The sequence below is a fragment of the Myotis brandtii genome, unplaced genomic scaffold (assembly GCF_000412655.1).
Source record: "Myotis brandtii unplaced genomic scaffold, ASM41265v1 scaffold45, whole genome shotgun sequence".
Classification (NCBI taxonomy): Eukaryota; Metazoa; Chordata; class Mammalia; order Chiroptera; family Vespertilionidae; genus Myotis; species Myotis brandtii.
In genome coordinates this window covers 1,840,500-1,863,459 of record NW_005367209.1, presented here as the reverse complement: position 1 = coordinate 1,863,459, position 22,960 = coordinate 1,840,500, and the positions used below count along the sequence as shown (strand labels likewise).

At 44.6% G+C, this 22,960-nt stretch overlaps 1 protein-coding gene across 2 annotated transcripts; it reads left to right on the top strand.

Moving 5' to 3' along the window:
• Positions 1-6,598: 6,598 nt before the first annotated feature.
• LAMP5 (lysosomal-associated membrane protein family, member 5) lies at positions 6,599-22,124 on the top strand. 2 transcript variants are annotated; one of them, XM_014546471.1, is made up of 7 exons: positions 6,599-6,614; positions 7,279-7,852; positions 8,363-8,535; positions 8,908-9,039; positions 9,159-9,264; positions 10,568-10,756; positions 21,242-22,124. In XM_014546471.1, exons 2-7 carry the CDS (start codon positions 7,789-7,791, stop codon positions 21,418-21,420), a joined length of 843 nt encoding a protein of 280 aa, XP_014401957.1. In that variant the 5' UTR covers positions 6,599-6,614; positions 7,279-7,788; the 3' UTR covers positions 21,421-22,124. The 2 variants fall into 2 exon arrangements, with proteins under 2 accessions (XP_014401957.1, XP_014401958.1); XM_014546472.1 differs by lacking the exon at positions 6,599-6,614 and having other exon boundaries at positions 7,235-7,354; positions 7,528-7,852.
• The last annotated feature ends 836 nt before the right edge of the window (positions 22,125-22,960 follow it).

Genomic DNA, 22,960 nt, shown 5'->3' with positions numbered 1-22,960 from the left:
CCCTTCCCCCACCTCCTGCCAGCCCAGGTTCCGGCCCATCAAGTCTGGAAATGAGACGATCCATCAGCTGGCCCACAGTGCCCGCCTGAGGCGTCCCCCATCTGTGCTCCTCCACCAAGGCCCCCGGGAATGCGGCGCAGTGGCAGCCAGCGAGGCCCCCGACCTCCGGGGGCAGGGGGCGGGCGGTGCATCGCTCCCAGTGGCTTTGGTCACCAGGGCTCCAAGGCCTGTCTGACTTGGGTTGCTGAGTCCAGAGGCTGTGGGTGAGGCGGTGGCCACAACCTCTACAGACCCAGCTGTTTTGCTGACAACTGAAAGAAAAGGGGGAAAAAATAGCAGAACAAAAAACAAAAAACAAACAAACAAAAAAGAACGGGCCCCGGGAGAATTGGAAACACAAAGAATCTCCTGGGGAAGAAATAGGTTTGGACCGCGAGGCCACACGTGGATGCCACCAAGGCTGCCGGGCGAGGCGCAGCTCCGGCAGACAAACCTGGGGAGGCAGGGATCTGGGGCTCTCACAGGCGTGGGCAAGGCTGGGGCACCCGCGAATTTGCTTTTGAATTAAAGATGACCATGGAGTGGCCAAGGAAGAATCTGGATGTCGTGCTTTCATTTCCTTATTTTGAGACTTAGTGTTCGTTTTATTTTGAAGAGAATATCAGGAGGGTCTCCGCGGTGTTTCAGGTGCGGGGCCTCCCCGAGTCCTTACCTGGCCTAGAATCCCTGGGAGAAGCGGGAAGAGGCGGGGACAGGCCACCCCGGGCAGCCGAGAGAGGCAACCTAAGGGGGCTCCCAGGAGGGGGCGGCGGTGTGCAGCCTGGGCCTGGGGTCAGCGTCTGTGGACTTGCCTCTGAGAGATGGATCGTTTATTTGTCGCTGGAGACCCCCATTAAGATAGATGATTGGGGTTTCCTTCCAGTTGCGACTTAACTTAGGGTACATAATGCCCTCCGCGCCGGTCCCCCACCCCCAGATTAAAAATCAAAACCAAAACCCGAACCTCCCGGCCCTGGGCCTCTTGCAGACCAGACCGCGTCGGGTAGGTTTCAGTCCCCCTTCTTCCTGCCAGAGCTTCGCTGGGCAGCAGGGACCTTTACGAAGGGGCCGCGAGAGTCAGTCCACCACCTCACCGCCGGTTCCCGGGTTCCCGGGTCCGAACCCGCCCAGATAGCAAGCTCCTGCCAACCCCACCAGCGGGGGCCGCCTCCTCCCGGCGGCGCGCACGGATCGGCCTGCGAGCCCTGAGCCTTGGGTCTCAGCCTCACTTGAACCTATTCTCCTGGAAAACCTCGCGCGGGTCCGGGAGGAGTTGTCCACGGACCCACTGGTGGCCAGGATCCCCGCGAGGCCCTGGGCCTGCAGCGCAGCATCCCCCCGACTTTGGTCCTGGAAATTGGGCCGCTGGGAACTTCGGGGTCATTTCCTTTCCGTGTGGATACAGCACTGGCGGTTTAAACATGAAAAAGAGAGAGAGAAGGAGAGAAGCGATAGCGATGCCTCTGTAACCGGTCTCCTCCCTCTCCCTTGTTTAACACCCTACACCCCCACCCCAAGTTGCCTGACTTTTCTTAGGGCGGGAGCAGAACCCGAAAAGGCTGGGGGTCGGGAGAGCGGCGGGATCACTCCGCCTACTCTCCCCGCCCCCAAGCAGGGTTTGCGGGGACTTCCTGGGCTTGGGCGCCCGGAAGAAAGTCGCTGCCAAGGGCTTTCTTCCTCCTTTTTCTGGTCCTTAAAAGCCCCTGTCGCTGAAGCCGGAACTTGCTCAACCCAGCACCTCAGAATTGACCCCCCTTTCCCGCATCGGCGCCGGTGTGGCTCTCCTCTTTGCAACAGGGCAGGGGTTTTCTCTGCCACCTCGAAATCCGAAACCCGGAGCAGCTGCGCGAATGTGCCGCGGAGACCACCCTGATGCCAGGCATGGAAGGCTTCCCAAGCTGAGGTCGTTTCACAGCTCCATTCGCTCCTGCAGAAGATTGCAGGCCTCGAGTCCGCGGCCCCAGCGCCCCTCCAAGCTCCTAGCCCTGTGCAAGCAGGCCCACCTGCCGAGGTGCTACCCAAGGTAACGCCGCCGCAGGCCGCAGGCCGTGGATCCTGACCAGGAAATACTTCTTGCACACGGAGATACTACACTTTAACAATGGAATTCCCAGCACTGCCCCCTCCCCACTAAAGGAATTGCTCAGAACACTGCCCAGCTAAGGTCATGCCTGGTATGACATGTAGTCCTGGAGGGATCCTTTAGGAAAGGCATGTTGAAGCCACTCCTCCCAGAAGTTGTCGCTAGTGGAGTAATACAGGCATAACTAACATATTGCTCCCTAAGTTACCATGCCAGCCCCTTTCCAATACTGAAGACTTTCCCCCTTCCTGTTCTTGGGGTGGGGGTGGGGGAGTGGGGGGCAATGTTGTCACAAAAACAGTCATAGAAACAAACCAAGCTTACAACATCAGAACACCCAGGGGTGTCTCAGGACCTCGGCTGTGCACCTGCAAAGCTTCCTTTGAAGCACAACAAACCGTCTACCCCACTCTCTCCCCTCCCCCCTCGCCCAGGGTAATTAATATCAATTTTCCTTAGTTCCAACACATCTTTAAGTGAATATGCAGATAACTTCAAATAGATAATTAAAGGAGTAGTTAACTGGGGACTAGGGACCCCTGTATCACATCATAAAAAGATTTTAAGGAATTTCATTATCTCAGAATTCAAGTAGCAAACTATTTTAAATGAGCCACAGCCTCCCTTAACCTAAGGCCCATTGAGGTAGTTGTTATTTCTTAAAGAAAATACTTCTTAAATATTTTTTTTAAAAAAAATCTCAATTGGCTCTTTTATTTTACAGAAAGGTATTCTGCCCTGAATTAACACTTTCCTCCCTTCGAAGAAAGCAGAAAGGATGGTACTCCATGGCCTAAAAATGTACACATTGAAGCTAGTGGTAACCAGCTTAAAACTGATCGGAACAGTAAACTAATTCCTAGATTGACAGAGAAAAATGATTTCTTTACTATTGAACTTTTTGGGAGTGATGGCCTGGCCTCACCACCTGCTTAATCAGGGTTTGTTACCTGGACATTGTGCACTTCATTCTAGCATGTGAAGGCATTTATTCTAAATGAACTCACGAAAGGACATTTTCTAAGAATTTAGCATAAACACTCTTTGCCAATGAAAGAGATATTTTCTGGCGTCCTGTCTCCTGTGCTGTTACCCTTATTGCAGAAACAGCTCTTGTTTCATTAAAGTGGATGCAGGAGAAGCCAGTGAAATGAAAAGATGAGGGATATTTCATCAAGGACATATGTGCTGAGTGCATTGGAGGCCCAAACTCCATTTTCTGATTCTTTCCAAATATTTTAGCACTTTGCAATCAGCTTTTTGAATCTTTCCAAATATTCCAGGGTTTGGCAATTTATGCACAAAATATTATTGCATACACTTATTACTTTTCAGTTCCTATCCCAAAAGGGTTTCTATCCTAGAAAGGGTTTCAAAGGCAGTGATTAAATTAAATGAAATAATTGTTCAGTGATAAGCTGAACACAAGAAAATGTTTTGTTAAGTAGTAATTTTGGCCTAACAGCTGTGTGCATCTCGTCCAGTGTAAATTATCCCTGCTTCTGTTATCCATGCATGCTTCCATATTCTTTCATTCTCTCAGTCTTTCTCCCTTCCTTCCTCCCTCCCTCCCTCCCTATGGTGATGGTCTCATTGTTGTCATAGCCATCGTGTGTGTGTGTGTGTGTGTGTGTGTGTGTGTGTGTGTGTGCAGATAACTTCAGATAACGCACACACACACACACACACGTGTGTGCTTGCTGGTGCTAATGGGGACAGTGGGACAGATGCATTTTTATATTTCACTGTGGACTGAAATATCAACAAGCCAAATTTCAACTACAACAAAGCCTAGCTTTACCCTTTTGAATCTTATAAACATGTTTTCTAATTAGCATTTGTTCCTGATTTTTGTGATTTTGTTTCTTGATTCTACAAATACGAATCAATTGCTTGTACAATCCAGTAAAAAGAGGTATACCTAGCAATTTAAATATGTGATTTTATTGAGGATACTTTTTCACATACTATTATTTTGCATATGCCATATGTAGGTAAATTGCCAAATAAATGGGTTAAGTAGGGGTTATGTAGTCTATAACATATTATGGGATAAATATGGAAGGATAAAGAGTTACATTTTTGCACTGACTCTCCTATTTAACATATATTTCTTCCATCTGCATTGTCCCTCCTTGTTTTTCACACCAGGACAATATTCCCACTTCTTTCAAGGGTAAGTAGCTGACCCTGGAGTTCAGAATGCTCATGCCACCTTCTCCAAGTGGCCTTCGTTGGTTGATTCCATCCCACCCAAGGTTAGCTGTCTTACAGTTTCTTTCTCTAAACATTGCTGTACACCTTGTGCCAGGCAAACCCATATCTTCATATACCTTCTTTTCCCTCATCCAAATTGAAGTTTTACACACTCAGGGGACTTTTCCCCACTTATATAAAGAAGCAATCACTGAATGGTATGAGATTCACAAAGTCTAATTCAATAAGTACATGAATTGAAGAGAACCCTTCAAAGGTCTTGCAGTGGTTCTCAACCTTCTGGCCCTTTAAATACAGTTCCTCATGTTGTGACCCAACCATAAAATTATTTTCGTTGCTACTTCATAACTGTAATGTTGCTACTGTTATGAATCGTAATGTAAATGTCTGATATGCAGGATGGTCTTAGGCAACCCTTGTGAAAGGGTCATTTGACCGCCAAAGGGGTCGCGACCCACAGGTTGAGAACCGCTGTGACTTAGAGGAGATTCAAAAGCCAACTTGCTTGGTCATACTTACCTCTGATATTTCATCAGCAGCAATGATGAAAACTGACATAGCCATCATCCACATGAAAGTACATGTTTATATCAGTTTCTCATACTTTCCTACCCCAGAAATGAAGAATGAAGCAAATTCTGAAACACTTTTTTACTATTTTAAAATATAATTTAATGGTAAGTTTTGCTCCTTTATCACCTCTTTGGTAATTTAAATAACTGAAGTTTGTTGTTGTTTTTTTCAAAAGGATGATTAGAAAGTTGTGTAATTGGTGTAGCTGAAAGTTGTAGGTATAATGGCTTAATTCCCATCTCAGCATAAGAATCACTAGGAATAAAATGAATAAAATAATGGGTAATTGTTAACTATGTTTAAGATTAAGCACCTAAAAGGTCATTAAATTAATTATGTTTGAAGACTCCCAGGAAGAAAGGGTTAAAGTTGCTTTGATTTTTTTCTTTTAACTCTTTAAAGTACTCTCTTGTGTCAACAAAGAAATTATTTATGTCAGATATGAAGGAACCCATTTTCAAAGGAATCACCATTGATATATAAATCAGCTACAATAATTTAACATTAATGACCAATGCTACTTCCCATCTAATATTTTGTTTTTTAAAACAGATGGTCATCAATTAATTCAGTTGATCTTTTAACAACTTATAAAGTGAGTATATCTATAATAATGTTTTACAAGAGAAACTATCATAATCTTTTACAGATATCTCTCTTCCTTGTATAATAGTACTTATTTATCTGTAGGTTTCCAAAGCATAATGTAGGTGGTAGGTATTCAGTTAATATTGACAGGCTAAATTGATTTGTCTTTCATTTTGAATGCTTTGTATTCAATGTCTCACTTAGCCTATCCAGCCATCTCCTGAGCTATTATGCCATTTTTTAAAGATGAGGAACACCAAAATCCATACAATAAAAAATAGTGAAAACTGAACTGAAATCTATTTGTTTCTTTTCTCATTAAAGTACTGGAGGAAAGAGAGAGCCAGAGAAATATAATGGCTTCATTACATATGTCTCATTGTTTTCTAGTTTTTACAGAACTACAGGAAAATAATAATTGCTAACATGACAGAGTGCTAACATGACAAATTGTAAGGTATATACATTTTATAGCTTCCACTCTCAACTGATGATAATTGATTTTATATCAATCACAATTTGCCTCAATTATTTTATATATAATAATTTATGAAAAGTTCTTGAAAAATGTTTGGCTGAAATATCAAAATACAGATGTAAAATAAAGATGTTAAATTATTGTAGCTGATTTATATATCAGATGGTGATTCCTTTGAAAATGGCTTTCTTCTTATATTACATAAATAATTTCTTTGTTGACACAAGAGAGTACTTTAAAGAGTTAAAAGAAAATATAAAAATAAAGATATAAAATGTGTATCTAATTATTAATAGAGGAATAGGTTTGAGAAAATAATCATATAGACATTATGGAGAAAATATTATATCAAAATATTTATTTACTTAAAACAGCATTCTATACATTTCAGGAATGTGAATTAATGATAGAGTTTAGATTTCAGCTTGTTATTTGGTCACTGAGTAAAGATTTTTATTGAAATAAAAATATGGTATATTTTGGAGTCTAAGTATTATATAAGAAAAAATAAAGATGATCCCTACAAAGTCAAAGCATGTGATTTTTCTATTTTAATTCTAACTGACCATGTGACATTTAGGAAGGTCATTTAATTTATCTGAGCCTTAGTTTTAGGATATATACAACCACAATAAGGTATGTCTTCCCTTACCTGCCTTCTAAAGCTGTAGGAGTATCAAATTTGACAATGGTCCTTTATATCATTATTTTATGACCTTATATTACTGATTATTCACATAATGAAACCCTCTAAGAAATAAAATATTTGGAGATCGCTACAATTGATGAGGACTGCATGTCTGTTGCTGAAATAACTGTATTCTGATTCTGATTTACAGAGAGAAAAAAGGTTAGCTCAGTAGTATTTCTTTTTCTGCCCCACTAGATGCTGAAGAGTCATATCAGTGTGTGTGTGTGTGTGTGTGTGTAGTTGTTTGTTTATTTAACTATGAAACATTACTGTTCTAAGAGACCCTAAGTAACCCTCCACAAACTTCAGAGTAAGTATTCCTCTTGGCAGAGTAAATACAATATAATGAATGACCCTAGAGTTCAGAGTGCTCATGCAACCAGACAGCAGAACTCACGGGAAGTAAACCCTATGGATATACTGCATTAACTGACAGCCTTGTTTGGGGAGGCATCAATTTAACTTTAAACCCATGAGCTCATTGCAAGCAAGGAAGAGGAGATGTCTCCCAATGCAGGAAACGGTTGCCATAGCATTTTCCTTCCCTCTTACTGCCTACTCCTCCACTCCTAAAGCAGCAACAATTTGTGCTCTACTATTTTCTTTCAGGAGCCAGATGCATTTTCAGAAGCCAGGACTCCAGTGATGTGATTGCGATAGCTACACCACCTACTAACTGTTTTCGGTAAGGATATCAAATAAATCCATTAAGTTTCTCAGGACAGAATCATCTTTGCGGCTGGAACTGCCGAACAGGAAACAGACTCAGAGAGAATTTCAACCCCCGCCCCCAGTCTCATTGGCCCTTTGCACAATCCAAGCCACAATCACTCCTGCAACACAACATATTCCTTTCAGCACTCGCAGCCCTGGACAGCTCCCTCGCCGCGCGGTTCATTCCCCTGCAGTGAGCAGAATCCTGTTCAGCCTGCACCGGTCGGGTGCGGCATCCGACACCAAGTCCTCCCCAGAGCTTGCAGAGCACGCGCTCCGTCCCTCCTCCCTCTCGGCGCCCCCGCCACTGGCTCACCCCAGCTCACTCCAGACGCGACTTTAAGGGATTCCCTCTCGGACGGCCTCTGCTGCAGCACATCTGGTTTCATTCGCTGCAAGGCAACCATGGATCTCCGAGGAAGAGCCGTTCTCAGCTTGAATAGACTTCGAGTTCTCCTAATGCTGTTCCGTGAGTAACGTTTTGGCGATCGCGAGGGCCGAGTACATTCTTTGCAGAGAATAGGGCCAGCATAGTAAATAAAGTCCGTAGCGTAAGATGTGGCCCATAAAATTTCGCGTGGTATTTTAGAAGGGGGGGGGGGGGAGGAGAGGAGAGGAAGGAGGGGGCAGAGGGCTTCCCTGCTAGGAATTCCCCAGAGAGCCACACACCTGTATGCCATATCACAGAGAGTGCTGTACCGGCCTCTTCGTGGGGTCAGAGCATTGGTAAGAAAGATTTGGTTTAAAATCCCAAGATTAAAAAAAAAAAGCCAGTATGGCTATAAATGAGTAAAGGCTTCATTTTTTATTTTATTTTTATTATTAATCAACAGCAATGGGCTTGAATTTGTTGGCACTAGGTTAGAGAAAAGGCTCGCAGATCGCATAGCAGTCGTTGGGAACTTTGTCACCCCCGAGCCCGCAGACCAGGATCTCCAAACACGGAGCCTGGAACCCATAGGATTTTTTCCCCCCGCAGATACAATGGCTCGAGTCACGGCAGAACAAGAAGTGGAAAATCTCTCAGGCCTTTCCACTAACCCTGAAAAAGATATATTTGTGGTGCGGGAAAATGGGACGACCTGTCTCATGGCAGAGTTTGCAGCCAAATTTATTGTCCCTTATGATGTGTGGGCCAGCAATTATGTCGATGTAAGGAACCTTTTCCTTCCCAGCTTGCTCCTAGGGCTCCAGGGGCGAAGGGCACCCACCCTCAATGCCCTATGAAGGCCTGGGTCGCCTGCCTTGCCCCCTTGGTCCCTGCAGGCTGCTCCCGAATGCTGCATGGGGGTTCCGGCTTGTAACGCCTCCTGCTCGCTCTGCCTGCTTTGAAAGTAACCCCCTCTCTCTGCTTCCCTAACGGCGGGGTCTGCACGTAGAGCATCTAACCGCATGTTCCCAGACCTGGGATCACGCGCGCAAAGGAGAGCCCAGGCGTGCAACCTGGAGTATGGATGCGCCGCCCTTTACAGCCCCCACTGGGGCCGGGCGCGCTGAGGGGGTGCGGGGCGTCTGTGTTCCCAGCTGATCACGGAACAGGCTGAAATCTCACTGACCCGGGGAGCTGAGGTGAAGGGCCGCTGTGGCCACAACGAGTCGGAGCTGCAGGTGTTCTGGGTGGATCGCGCGTACTCGCTCAAACTGCTGTTTGTAAAGGTAACTCGGAGCCCAGGGGGGCGCAGACTCTCCCGGGAGGGTGTGGGCAGGGGCCGCCCCTCAGTGTCTCCGCCCAGAAGCTGCAGGGGCCATTGATGCGCGCCTTCTCCGCTGGGCAGGAAGGTCACAACACCTCCAAGGGCCCCGAGGCGACGTGGAGGCTGAGCAAGGTCCAGTTTGTCTACGACTCCTCGGAGAAGACCCATTTTAAAGACGCAGTCACCGGTGAGTGGAGGTCAGCAGGGCTGGGGAGGGAGCCTGGGGGAGCGCGGACACTGCAGAAGCGCAGGCACGGAGGCCGAATTCCTCAGGAAATTCGGAAATGTCCTGGAAACCGATCCTGGCTTTGCGCTCCCAGGCGTGTTCTCCAGCGCAGAGAAAGAGCAAGCGCCAGTGGGTCCTCCTGACCTCAGGCCTGTACATGCGCGAGGAATCCGGGCTGAGGGCCAACCAGGCACCCCTGGCCTGATGCCAGATGAGAGTCTCCTCTGAGGGCCTGACCTCCCCTGGCTGCCTCGGGGCGACCCCTTAGGATCTGTCCTTCAGAGGGGCGCAGGGAAGGACAAAGCTGCACAATGTTCTGCTCCCCGGTTTTCCTTCTCATGCGCTGAAACTTGAAGGGGGCAGTATGACTTTCCCGTCAGGATCTGATGCCTTCGGTATCTTTTTGCGCAGGGCGGCAGGGCTCCCAGGCCCGTCTGCAGTCCTCGACTGAAGCCACCCCAGAGTGCATTCTGAACCGTGGCCTAATTTATGAGCTGTTTCTGCCCATCATTTTAACAACTCACCCAGATTCTCCAAAAATATCGTGGCCAGAGGAATGTCCATTCCTCAAGTAGCAAAGTTTGTACTTGCAGGCACTGTCAAAGACCACATTTAAATGTATTGATTGGTTTTCTCAGTTGTCTAATCTATTCATAATGAGGCCTTCGATCACCTGAGCACCTGGGCCGGGAAAAGATTTGTATTGATCACGTGAAGGAATATATATGTCATCTTTCCCTTCTCTCCCCCTTTATCATCACAGTAAAAAAAAAAAAAGGCATTTTTTTTATGTTCATAAAAATTCACATTTAAGCATTTTCCCAGGGTGTCTGCCCAGGACACAAGAAATCCTGCTTTGTGAGGAAGATATTTTATTCTTTGGGGACCAGTGTGAAATGTGGAAAACCGAGTCACTGTTCTGGGTCTTTGGGATCTGCGTTGTTAGGTTTTATAGAGTAAAAAGGGTTGGGTTTTTAGGTATCATGCTCCTTTTCTAAAAAGAAATTCCAAAATTTTCCCAAGTTCCAAAGGAATGTTTAAGGAGCTCCTGCTCATGAAGGAATGGGTGCGTTTGTCTTTTGACACCACCTGATGCCACAGGCAGAGCCCCAGCTCTGGCGAGGTGACACTGCCTGGCTGCACAGAGGGTTGGACAAGGTCTGGAGCTGACAGGCAAGAGCCATTTCCCTGGCTGGGGAGGTTAGGAGCCAGGAGGGTTCTGCCAGCCAGAGAGGCCTAACCATTGCTTTGGTCTTCCCCGCAGCTGGGAAGCACACAGCCAACTCACATCGCCTCTCTGCCTTGGTCACACCAGCCGGAAAGTCCTATGAGTGTCAGGCTCAGCAGACCATTTCACTAACCTCCAGCGATCCGCAGAAGACAGTCACCATGATCCTGTCTGCAGTCCACATCCAGCCCTTTGACATCATCTCTGATTTTGTCTTCAGTGAAGGTAGGTTGTGGGGGTGGTAATGGGAGGAGAAAGGGAGGAGGTAAGAGAAGGCTGGCATCAGGATGGATGTGGAAGAGGATCTGCTGAGGGTCCCAGGCTGCAGCTTGGATTTCCTCTAGGCTGACATGACACTACTAGTATCTCCTTCTGTAATGATTTTCTAAGGCTAAAGGCTGTAAACTGCATCATACCAACTTTCCTCAATGTCTTTTTCTTTTTTCTTCCCTCTCTCCCTTCCTCCTTCACTTCATTCTTCCCTCCCTCTCTTTATTTGTTTATCTTTCCCTTCCTCCTTTCCTTTGCCAAAAGGGGAACCTTGGTAGGGAGAGAGGTAAGAAAATCAGCTTGAAAAAATATATACAATTTTGGTTTAAATCTTTCAATCAAAAGGCAGCTAAAAATCTCAGGTAGCTACCTAGAGAGCCATAGGTTAGAGAAGGACCTTCGCTTCTGTGGCCTTAGTTTTTCCATGTTCTCTCAGACACTTCCAGCTGTAGTTTCTACCACTATGAGTCCAAGTTTATGTGTGGCTAGAATGCAATAGGGGTGTGTGTGTGTGTGTGTGTGTGTGTGTGTGTGTGTGTGTGTGTGTAGGTTGCATGGAGACCACAGAGAGAGAAATATGAAGAACTGCCTCCATCCAGCACTCACTATGTGGGAGGGATACCCAAAAGGTTCCAGAAAGGCCTGGGTCCCAGACCTGCTCACTCTGGGTTGTAGAGGAAATGTGCTTCTCCATCTGTGTTAGCCCCTGAGAGGGCATCAGACAGGTTCAGGGCATCTCCATTCCCCTGGTTCTCTGCCTCCCAGCAGAAGCAGGGCATGAAGAGAGCTCACCTTTCTGCAATTTGTCCAAGTCTAGCCACAAGTTACACTGGGCAAATGTAGGGCAAGTGAATTCTTCAATTCATTTTGTTCTCTCTCTCTTGTCTGGGGGAGGTTGTTAACAACAGGTACATATTCTGTTGACTCCTTGTGGTTAAAAATGGGAGAGATTCTGATTGCTTTATGGATGACTTTTTTGGGGCTGGGGCTCCCCAGGCGAATACAGTTATTCCAATGTTCAGGATATTAGGGAGTCCCCATCTGTGTCACACACAAATCACTGTCATTTCCAAAGGAATCCAGCTTTCATAAAATGCACTTCCCACTCAAACCAAATAGATCCACCCCTCCCATACACACACACATACCGCCACATGATCATTTAGAAGGCATTTGAGAATTCCTATGTTCTTGTGAGAAGGGCCTGCTTCTTTTTCATCCTCTTATGGTTAGCACCTAATACAGTGCTTGGCACATTGCAGATGCCCAGCTAACTTTGGCTGAATTGATATTCTGAAGCTGTGCACTCAATTAATAGAGACTTCCAAATGCTTCCATGCCAGGCAAGTCAGAATCTAATTGATTTAGTAAAGCAGCGCCACACTTAACGGTTCTCACAGAAGGATGGCCTATTCCATTTTAATGTATTTTCTTCAAAATTGAAACTAAACTCTGTGTCAAGACCTTAACGTGTGTTTTTTAAAAAAAATCTGTTTCATTACAGAAGTATTTATACATGTAATAATGTCTGTCTTAAGCTGAAAATATTAAAAATAATGAAATGTAATTGGATTTGTGATTATTGATGATCAGGAATTTATTCTGAAAATATTAGATTGTGTAGTATCAGTCCCAGGGTCCCTAACATAGTTGCTTTTGAGTTTATATAGGTCCTTTCAATAGTCTTTATTGCCTTTTGTTTTTTTGCTGGTCAGCTGTTCTTAGGTACTTTATTACTTCTTGGTACTACTGGTGCTGTAGTTGCTGCTTTTACTAGTTTTTTTTACCAAAACCTTGCCCTAACCCACTCTGGGCTAATTCTAAGTTGTTGCTTATTATCATCCAAGCACTGAGAAATCAAATCTCAGTTTAGATTTTTAGAATTGTGTACAATGTCAGAGTAAATGCATTCTGAATAAGGACCAGAGCTACTTTCCTAAAAACTGCTGAAGTTCATGGCATGGACTTAATGACATCTTTTGTTTGAAAACCAGTTTCTTATTCACTTCCAGTTCCTAGATGGGCGTGACAGTCTTGGAGTGTTTGTACCTAAGCCCATATAACTTCCTAAATGCAGATATATTAAGCACAAGAAAATTGCACCTGTCTCACCAGGCTTCTCTGGGTAATAATTAGGATGTCCCCTTCTGTATGGTGCCCTGGGGTTTAAGCCTTGTAGCTTAGGGAGCAGACAAGCCCCATTCAGAGTCACTCACTGGATCGATGTGCCTTTGTATGGTAAGGGCTCTTTTGTTCCTGGCTCCTCCTTGCCAGAGCCTCTCAGACTCCCGCTGTGTTTTGTAAGAGACCATTTTACTCGATTTTGTAAGACACCATTTTATTTGGTCCCCATTCTCCAGAATAGACCCTCAGGAGGCCCTGGCCATGTTGTGGATGGCTGTGTGAGTGTGAATGGAGCGTGCCTGTGTGTGTGTGTGTGTGTGTGTGTGTGTGTGTGTGTGGGAGGGGTTATCTGGTCATATATCTGTATGCTCACTGCAGGGTGTGTACATGCAGTTTGTCATCTGTGGGCAGGACCCACAGCATCAGGGTTTCCAATGAAGAACCTCTTCCCTGTGTAAGGGGGGCATACCTGGCAGCCTGCAGTTTCACACCTGCCTGCTTAGACTGAGAAAAACAAGGAAGGAAGGGTCAGTGAAGTGGATTAGTGGACACTCGCAGAGGCTTCTCTCAGCCCAAATGTGGGTTGACATCTTTTTTTTTTTAAATGAGGGGTAATTAGTGGTGCTATAATATGGGAATGTTTTTTTTTAAATATATTTTATTGATTTTCCACAGAGAGGAAGGGAGAGGGATAGAGAGCCAGAAACATCGATGAGAGAGAAACATCGACCAGCTGCCTCCTGCACATCCCCCACTGGGGATGTGCCCGCAACCAACGCACATGCCCTTGACCGGAATCGATCCCGAGCCCCCTCAGTCCGCAGGCCGACGCTCTATCCTCTGAGCCAAACCGGTTTCGGCTGGGTTGACATCTTTATCACACAAATCCCTTTGGAGCACTGAGCTTGGTTACTAGACCAATCCCCAGTGAAAGTCTCTGAGCCCAGCAGGGTCTACAGCTGCAGTGCGCACACGAATCTGCTGCAAGGTGTACAACTGCGGTGATCTTGTTAGCATGCAGAGTCTGGCTCAGTAGGTCTGGGCAGGGCCCACGGTGCTCCGTTTCTAGACAACCCCTCCCCCCTCCCTTCCCCATCATGCTCCAGGCCTGTGAAGTACTGTGGAAAATATACGACCATGGGAGGCAGTAACACACAAGCTTTACTGGTGCTTGGACATGGTTGCATGAGAAGGGAAGCTCCTCACAGCATGAGAATGACCAGAGGGAGGTACCTAAGGACCACCATCCAGAGGGGGAGGAGTATTGAAGAGGGGGTTACTGTGCCTAGGTGATGTCTGTCACTGGGTAGCACAGTGAGGAGTCTCTGGGTCAGAGAGCTCTGAGGGGCAGCAAAGAGACTCCAAGCCATATAGCTACAAGGCCCTAGCTTATCAATGGGTAACAGCTGTTGGCTGAGGTTTATTATGCGAAGCAGGTAGGCTCTAAATGGCTAAAAATCTGCTTGTTTGGGCTGTTTTAAAAAGAATTGGATGTGTAAAAATTTGAGTTTGGCACCAGCATGTTTTTCAGCTAATGGATCTCAGTCTGGGATGTGTGGCACCTCCCAGTCAAGAAATAAACCACCCAGGGGCTGATATGCGGCAGCCACATTGACTCATTTCCATAACAAATACACTTCGTGTGCCATCTACCTCCCAGCAGTTCAAGGCACCCCTGTTGTTCAGTTTGGGTGGATTAATTTGTCCTCCCACAGTTAATTCCTTATGTGTCCCTTTGAGGGCCCCAGGAGATTCCCGTATGTGATGGGGTGGGGGATGCAGCACTGGGAGGGGACGATCAGCCTGAGCATTGTAATGGCTTGAACTAAAGGCAACTTTCATGCATAATGACAGAAGAAACATAATGCAACACAAAGGGTACTTCTATTCCTCTCTATTAAAAATTCAGGTTTCACAGGCATTTACACGGTACCCCATATAGGCTGGTTCCTTTTAAATTCTCTTTTGAGGAGAAAAAAAACAAGCAAACCAACCCGTGAAGAGGTACTGAGACACCCCCCCTCCCCCCGTTTACAGTGGAGAAACTGAGGCTGGGAGAAGTGAAATTATTGGTGAAGGCTGCACTCCGACTGGCTGCCGGGGCTGGGGCCAGAACCTGCCTTTGGGTATCAGGTCCTGTGCTCTTAGCCTCTGAGAGCCTCCGCTGCTTCTGCTCAGCAACTATAACCAGCATGGAAGCAGGAGGCACCTTTAGAAAGGTCACCGGGTACCTTGGACTCATGAGCTTTTTGTCGTTGCTGCTAACATCATGAATGGGAGATGCCATCTGGACTGTATTTTACCCAGAACTATGGGAAAAACAACTTGTGTTCTAGTGGAAATGAACGAGCCTTACCTTGCTCTGTATGCCACCCCCAGTAGGTGCCCCGTGGCTAGCTGCCATGCCACCAACCCACCGAGGGTTTGCTGATGCTCATCCCGGGGGATGTGTGGCACCTCCCAGTCAAGAAACAGGTCACCCTGGGTAGTTGCTCCTCAGGGCCTCCTGTATAAGCATCTGAGAGATAATTCTGTTATAGTAACACTACTGAGAACTGCGCTGAAGGTTGGAATATGGAGCCCGATGTAGGGCCACGTTGCTGGTCTTAGAATTCTGTGTTCCTGGCACTGTACTGGGACACAGTGCTTTAGTGTGGGTTCCCCAGAAGCAGATCCTAAGGGAGTGTGTAAGGGCAAGTGGTTTACTTAGGAGATGGTTCTGGAAAGCACTGGCAGGGGATTGGGGAAGTGAGATAGGAAGGCAAGGCAGCTGTACAGGTCCATCAGTGAGCAGATTACTACTGTGGGCACCTGGGGTCACGCTGCTGGAACCTCTGGGAGAGGCTATAGGACCCACTTCATGTATCCCGCCTGAGCTGGGAGGGGAAGGGGAAGTAGAGGAGGGGGGCAGCATTTACCTGCCAACTCCCATGCACTCCATTGGGGTAAAACACAGATTAGGTGGCATCTCCCAATGATGCTGTTAGGAATACTAGAAGCCATGATAAAAACTCACGAATTCAGCGTGCCAACAATCTCTCCAATGCCTGCTGGGGTGGAGGGGCAGGCATTGACTCTGGGTTGTCTAACTGCCTGGTAGTCAAAACCCATGGGAATGTGTGACAATGGTGACTGCCAAGGGGACGAGACATGGTTCGTGTCTGCTATACCTTATTACTGGGAGATATAAACTTCCCCTGGCCTGGGGGAGCTTAGAGGCTGGTGGGATAGAGTTTACACATATCCTTCTTGTGCTTGCCCTGTTCCTGACACACAGAGGCATAATTAGTATTTAAGATTTCCTTCTATTATAAATGAAGGTGACAACCCACAGTAGTATCAGTAGTACCTGTGACATTGTCACAAATAGATATCGTATTTTCATCTCACGTTAGTTTGTACAGATCTTGCAAATAATTATGCATCTCACTACTTTGTAAATCACAGCCAGCATACACGTGTATTAACAGAAAGTACCTATAGTATTGTCTTTCCAATTATTTAAAAATATGTTGATAGCTGCATTTCAGTGTAATCTGTTTCCTGTATAACCTTAAATATTTTATTTTTATGCATTTATAAGCATTATTCTAAGAAGGGTGTTACAGTTTCATCAAACTAGTACAAAAAATGATTACAACCTATGGTCATCCATGGTCTAAATATATTAAATGGAAAATTCCATTTAGTAGGTCATGGCCAGCACTGTTTATTTATTTTGTTTGTTTTTTTATTGATTTCAGAGAGGAAAGGAGAGGGAGAGATAGAAACATCAGTGATGAGAGAGAATCATTGATCAGCTTCCTCCCGCACACCCACTACTGGGGAACAAACCCCCCAATCCAGGCATATGCCCTGACCAGGAATCAACCTGTGACCTCCTGGTTCATAAGTCAATGCTCAACCACTGAGCCACCTGGCTGGGTGCCAGCACTGTTTTAAATAAAAGAGGTCAATGCTCAACCACTGAGCCATGCTGGCTGGGTGCAAGCACTGTTTTAAATAAAAGAAAATAGAATAGGGTATAAAATTATTTGAAGCACAAAGTAAGGATAACTATTGTCTTGTAAAATTCCGGTTTTAGTTATATATGTATACATCTGTTTTGACTTGTAATATAAAATTTTTTCCCTATGGGTTAGAGGCAGTTTGAAAACACTGGCTGAAGCCTAAAAGGGAAATAGGAATCCTTTATGGGTTCACAATCTCTCATCTAAAATCTTTGACAATTTTCAGAATATTGTAGATTTTAGGAAAACAGATACTGTGATTTTGCTTTCCACAATTTCAGTTACCTATGGTCAACCATGGTCTAAATATATAAATGGAAAATTCCAGAAATAAACAATTCATAAGTTTTAAATTGTGCAATGCTTTGAGCAGCATGGTGAACTATCTCGCTGTCCTACTTTATCCCACCTGGTCTGTGAATCAGCCCTTTGTCCAACATATCTACATTGTCTGCCATTAGTCACTTAGTAGCTGTTCATGTTATCAGATTGACTATTGCATATCACAGAGCCCTGTGTTCAAGTAACCCTTATAGCCCACGTCTTTCACCTCACTTCATCTCATCACTCGGTCATTGTATCATCTACATCATCGCATGAAGAAGGGTAAGTACATTATAATAAGGTATTTTGAAAGGAGACCACATTCACATAACCTTTAGTACAGCATATTGTTATTATTGTTCTATTTTTAGTTATTGTGGTTAATCTCTTACTATGCCTAATTTATAAATCAGTTTATTATAGGTATGTGTTTAGAGGGGAAAAAACATTATTCTATATAATAAAAGGCTAATATGCAAATTGTTCCCTCTACCTGGAGTTTGACTGGGAGTTTGATCAAGGGGCGGGGCCGGCCCATCAACTTCCCATGGCCTCTTCCCCTGGCCAGCCCAACCTGATCAGCCCCAATCTGGCTGACTGGACCCCACCCATGCATGAATTGGTGCACCGGGCCTCTAGTATATATATTATCCACAATTTTAGACATTCACTGGGAGTCTTGGAACATATCCCCATGTGTAAGAGAGACTACTGTATTAAGAAGACCCCAGACTCTGATTGCAGTCCGCTGTAATCAAATATATTAACATATCTGTATCTTGCAATGAAAAATGTGAATATTCACACGAGGTAGGATGAATGAGAATCATGAGCAGTCCAATGGTAACTCAAGTCAGGTTTTGCTGCCAAATGAGTGACAGAACTTTGTGGGTTTTGGAATGGTGGATAAGGGATAGCAGGCTCAGGAATTCCCCTTTATTTGACCTCTTAGTGGAAGGGGATGAGTAAGGATGGGGGGATTCAGTATTTTTCATGACACTTTTTTACATCCTCTTATTTTCCCATGATTATTTTTGAAATGTCCATAGTTTAATATTCCATTTAGAAACCATTTCCTGTGCTGTTTACTTCAGTTTTTCCCCCTAATGCAACAAAAAACTTTGTTAAGAAATAAAACACAGCCTGGTTGGTGTGGTTCAGTGGTTGACTATTGACCCATGAATCAGGAGGTCATGGTTCGATTCCAGGTCAGGGCACATGCCCTGGTTGGGGGCTCAATCCCCAGTGGGGGGCATGCAGGAGGCAGCTGATCAATGATTCTCTCTCATCATTGATGTTTCTAACCCTCATGACCTCTCCCTGAAATAAAATTTTAAAAAAAGAAAAGAAAAACAAAAGACACAATAGTAATTTAATTTGGCAATGTATTCATGCCAAAATACATTGTGCTTTTCTCCTCTAGAAAAAAAGATGGGATATAAAATGTTATTTCTCATAACTACACCAAAGTTATTATCTATTTAAGAATAATATATCTGCCACTACGATTCTGACACCAAATCCAATATTAGTGTTTTTTTCCCCAACCAATTTTTTTCCCAAGCAATTTTCTGACACTAACTGGGAGTCCTACAATTCCACTCAATTCTGACATGATCCACCTGGAGATACGATCAGATCACACAGGTTAAGAACTCAGCCCCACTTCAGACAGCAATCTGACCAACCTGCTATATATTGGAGGTTTCCTCCTTCTCCTCAGGTCTGATTAATTTGTTAGAGTGGCTCTCAGAACTCTATTAGATCACCCATTTATAAAAGGTCAGGGCACATGCCCTCTCTGAGTGTGCCATTCTCCCTACATATCCTTGTGTCCACCAACCAGAAGCTCTGTAAACCAGTCCTTGTGGGATTTTATTGAGGTATCATTGCAGAGGCAGGACTGATTATATCACCGGCCACTGGTGATTGAACTCAATTTCCCATGATTATTTTTGAAATGTCCATAGTTTAATACTCCCTTTAGAAACCACTTCCTGTGCTGTGTTTAGTTCAGGTTTTTTTTTCTCTAACGCAACAAAAAACTTTGTTAAGAAATAAAACACAGCCTGGCTGGTGTGGCTCAGTGGTTTACTATTGACCCATGCATATCAGATATTTATATTACGATTCATAACAGTAGCAACATTACAGTTATGAAGTAGCAACGAAAATAATTTTATGGTTGGGTCACAACATGAGGAAGTGTATTTAAAGGGCCAGAAGGTTGAGAACCACTGCTCTAGGGCTTCTCCCCTCCCAGAAATCAGGGTTTGGGGTCCAAAAGTTTCAACACTTTAATCACAGGACTGGTTCTCCTGGCAACCAGCACCCCCATCTTTAGGTGACCGAGGGGTTTTCCCAAAGTCCCTCATTAATATAAACCCAGGTGTGGTTGAAGGGGGTTTGTTATGAATATCAAAGTATGAGTTTGCAGCCAGCACATGGAAATTGAGCAAACCCCATAATCTGTGTTAACATAACACGCACAACAGTGTGTTTTAGTGAGGAAAACAACCTTTCTTGTTAACAAAATCCCTACTCTAGGGACTCTATTTCTGTTCATTGTTCTCTTCAAAGATAAAATAGGATTGTTATAGAGATTAAATGAGACAATCTTTGTACTTAGGACTGAAAATTAATTTAGGAACCAGGCATGTTAAGTATGAGCTTTTAGAAAACTGCATATTTGCCTGTGATTTTCCAGATTCTTTTTATTGGTCTCGGGTGAGTTGAGAGGGAGGACTGTATCAACAGGGATTCTGGAGCATCCTGGAACATAGTAATTGTGCAATAAGCACTCACTGGGTCATTTTTACTTAAGAACTTGGTCTTTATAAACAGATATCTAAAGCTTGTTTTATCCAGTTGTGGCTCATAAGTTTGGTGAAAGGCCAGTCGTTACCCACAGGGAGCAAAGGAGCTCAAGTAAACATGTACTGCTTGCTAGGAATGCACTTCTGGTCATCTCTACTAAGTATCTGACAACCAGGTTTCCCCAAAATTGCTTTTCTGGTTTTACGTGAAAAATGGAGACCTGGGGCTATGAAACTTTTGAATTTTAAGAGAGTAAGATTGAATCACTCTGTGTGCTGGTAACATTTTCTTTCTTGATCTAGGTGCTGGTTACATGGGGTATTCATTTGTGAAAATTCACTAAGCTCTGCACTTTCTTTTAAAAATTTAGTATGTTTACATATATTCAAATGCACAAATCTAAAGTATTTAACCCAATGCATTTTTATCTGTACTTGCAACTTGGTGACTCTCACCTAGATCAAGATAGAGAATATTTCCAACACATCTGAAAGTTCCCTTGTGTCCTGTTTGCCAGATATAAGCACTTTTATTATTTTAATCACCATAGATTAGTTTTACCTGTTCTTAATGTCATATAAATGGCATCACACAATATGTACTCTTTTGTGTCTGAAAGGTTTCTTGGTCTTAATTAGAAACCATTAAACAGTTTTACAAAGTGTTTGTACCATTTTCCACCAATGATGTATGAGAGTTCCAATTGCTTCATATAGTTGCCAACACTTGGTACTTTCAGACTTTTTAAAGCTGTATATTTGTGTACAATTTTCTATGTGTACATTATACTTCAAGAAAAAGTTATACAATCAAACCAATAATAAAAATGATAGTGGTTGTTTCTGACACTCTGAAAATTGAAAAATTCATCTGAATATTGTTGACATTGCCCAGAATTCGATAACTGAATGTTGCCTTATTTAATTGGTGTATTTTTATTTTATATTATGCAAAAATATTGTGATTCAGCCTTAGGGTTGGTTGGGGAAATATTGTTTCTGAAAACACACACACACACACACACACACACACACTCCACAGGTCTCCCCAAAGTTTCCTTGAAGGAGATTTTCATCTCCATTGCCTTTAAATTTTGGTCGGAGGATGTATGATTTAGTGCCTTTGGACAGGAGCTCACTGCTTTTCTTCTTCTTTTCCATTTCAGAGCATAAATGCCAGGTGGATGAACAGGAACAGTTGGAGGAAACCTTGCCCCTGATTTTGGGGCTCATCTTGGGTCTCGTCATTGTGGTAACGCTGGTGATTTACCACATCCACCACAAAATGACTGCCAACCAGGTGCAGATCCCTAGGGACCGGTCCCAATATAAACACATGGGCTAGGGGCCATTAGGCAGGCAGCCCCAAACCCCTGTGCCCCACCTGGATCAGATAGAGACACAAAAGCACTTTACCACCTTGTACATGGGATACACCAACATAGCTACAATCCGGCAGTCCTGGGTATCCCAGGCTTGCTTGACCAGCGTCCATGCTTAAACCCAGGGATGGAGGGATTCTTTTGGATGCAGGAGGTGAGTGGCAGCTGTTCTCTCTATGCTGGGGAATGGGAATAGAGGGGTCAGCCAGCTTTCATGCTCATGGTGGCTTGGCTTTGACTTTTGAAGGAGTAACACATAAAAGTCAGAGGGGTATCTGGCCCCAAACTTTACAGATTGGAAAGACACTCCCTTTGGGAGGACACCCCTTTAGGTTCAGAGGAATGGGGGTGCTTTGGTCCCTTGAACACAGCTGGCTTACCCTACACAATTGTCAATGCACACAAAATACAACCTCATGCTCCCTGCGGCAAGACCCCTGAAAGTGACCCATGCTTCTGGCTGGCATTCTGCATGTCTAGTGATTGTCTTGGGAATGTTCCACTGCTACTTGCACCCAGTGACTTCGCAGCACAAGCACCTGGTCAATGCCACTCTGCAGAGCTGTTTGGACTTCACAGTGTGCCAGGTCCAACTAAGGGGACCTGAAGAATCAATCAATCCATGTGAGTTTGTTTTTCAGAATGAATTAAAACACTACAGTCTAAAGTTTGGCTGCTTTCTTGAAACAAGAAAACAAACCTAAAATGGTTTCTTTGGCATCCAGAGGAGGGAGGGCAATGATGAAGACGGGGTATTCATTTCTGCAGGAGGAAAAGCAAAGGATGGGCAGGAGGCATCGGAGGGGATGTGGGCCTTTCCAAGTGGCAGGACATGAATTTCTTTGGCAATTATACATCGTTTAATGATGGCATCTCTTAACAATTGGTCTGATATTGCCTCTGACGCTTCTTGGTCTTGAGTTTTGTATTTCACTTTGGATAAAAAGCTGGACTGGCCCAGCTGGGTGTGGCTCAGCAGTTGAGCATTGACCCAGAAACCAAGAGGTCACCAGTACGATTCCTGCTCAGGGCACATGCCCAGGTTGCGGGCTCAATCCCCAGTAGAGGATGTGCAGGAGGCAGCCGATTGATGATTCTCTCTCATCATTGATGTTTCTATCTCTCTCTCCCTCTCCCTTCCTCTCTGAAATCAATAAAAAAACCAACAACATTAAAAAGAGGGACTGAAATTGGTAGCCTAGGTGGAGTTTTATTTGAAGTAAAATGTAATTTATTGAGACATCATTATTTGAATTTCCCTCATTTCCTAAATAATCATTTTTCAGAAGATCTAAGTAGGAGAAGAAGAAGTCTATCTTCTGATGTTAGGGTGGACATCCCCCACCCCCATGCAGTCTCCACCACGTAAGAGGCAGCACGAGCCCATCCCCTCCAGCCTTCAACTGCTGGCAGTAGTGCGTCCTTAGAAATCCAGGATCCCAGCAAATCTTGATAAACATCAGCCAATTGCTGTTGTTCCCCATGTGTTTGCTGCTCTTTCAA

What these genes read in the sequence shown, in the direction of transcription:
- LAMP5 (XM_014546471.1), top strand. Translation starts at nt 7,789, where the DNA reads ATGGATCTCCGAGGAAGAGCCGTTCTCAGCTTGAATAGACTTCGAGTT. An exon ending in TTTTAAAGACGCAGTCACCG is followed by an intron (nt 9,265 to 10,567) that starts GTGAGTGGAGGT and finishes TCTTCCCCGCAG; the next exon opens with CTGGGAAGCACACAGCCAAC. An exon ending in TGATTTTGTCTTCAGTGAAG is followed by an intron (nt 10,757 to 21,241) that starts GTAGGTTGTGGG and finishes TTTCCATTTCAG; the next exon opens with AGCATAAATGCCAGGTGGAT.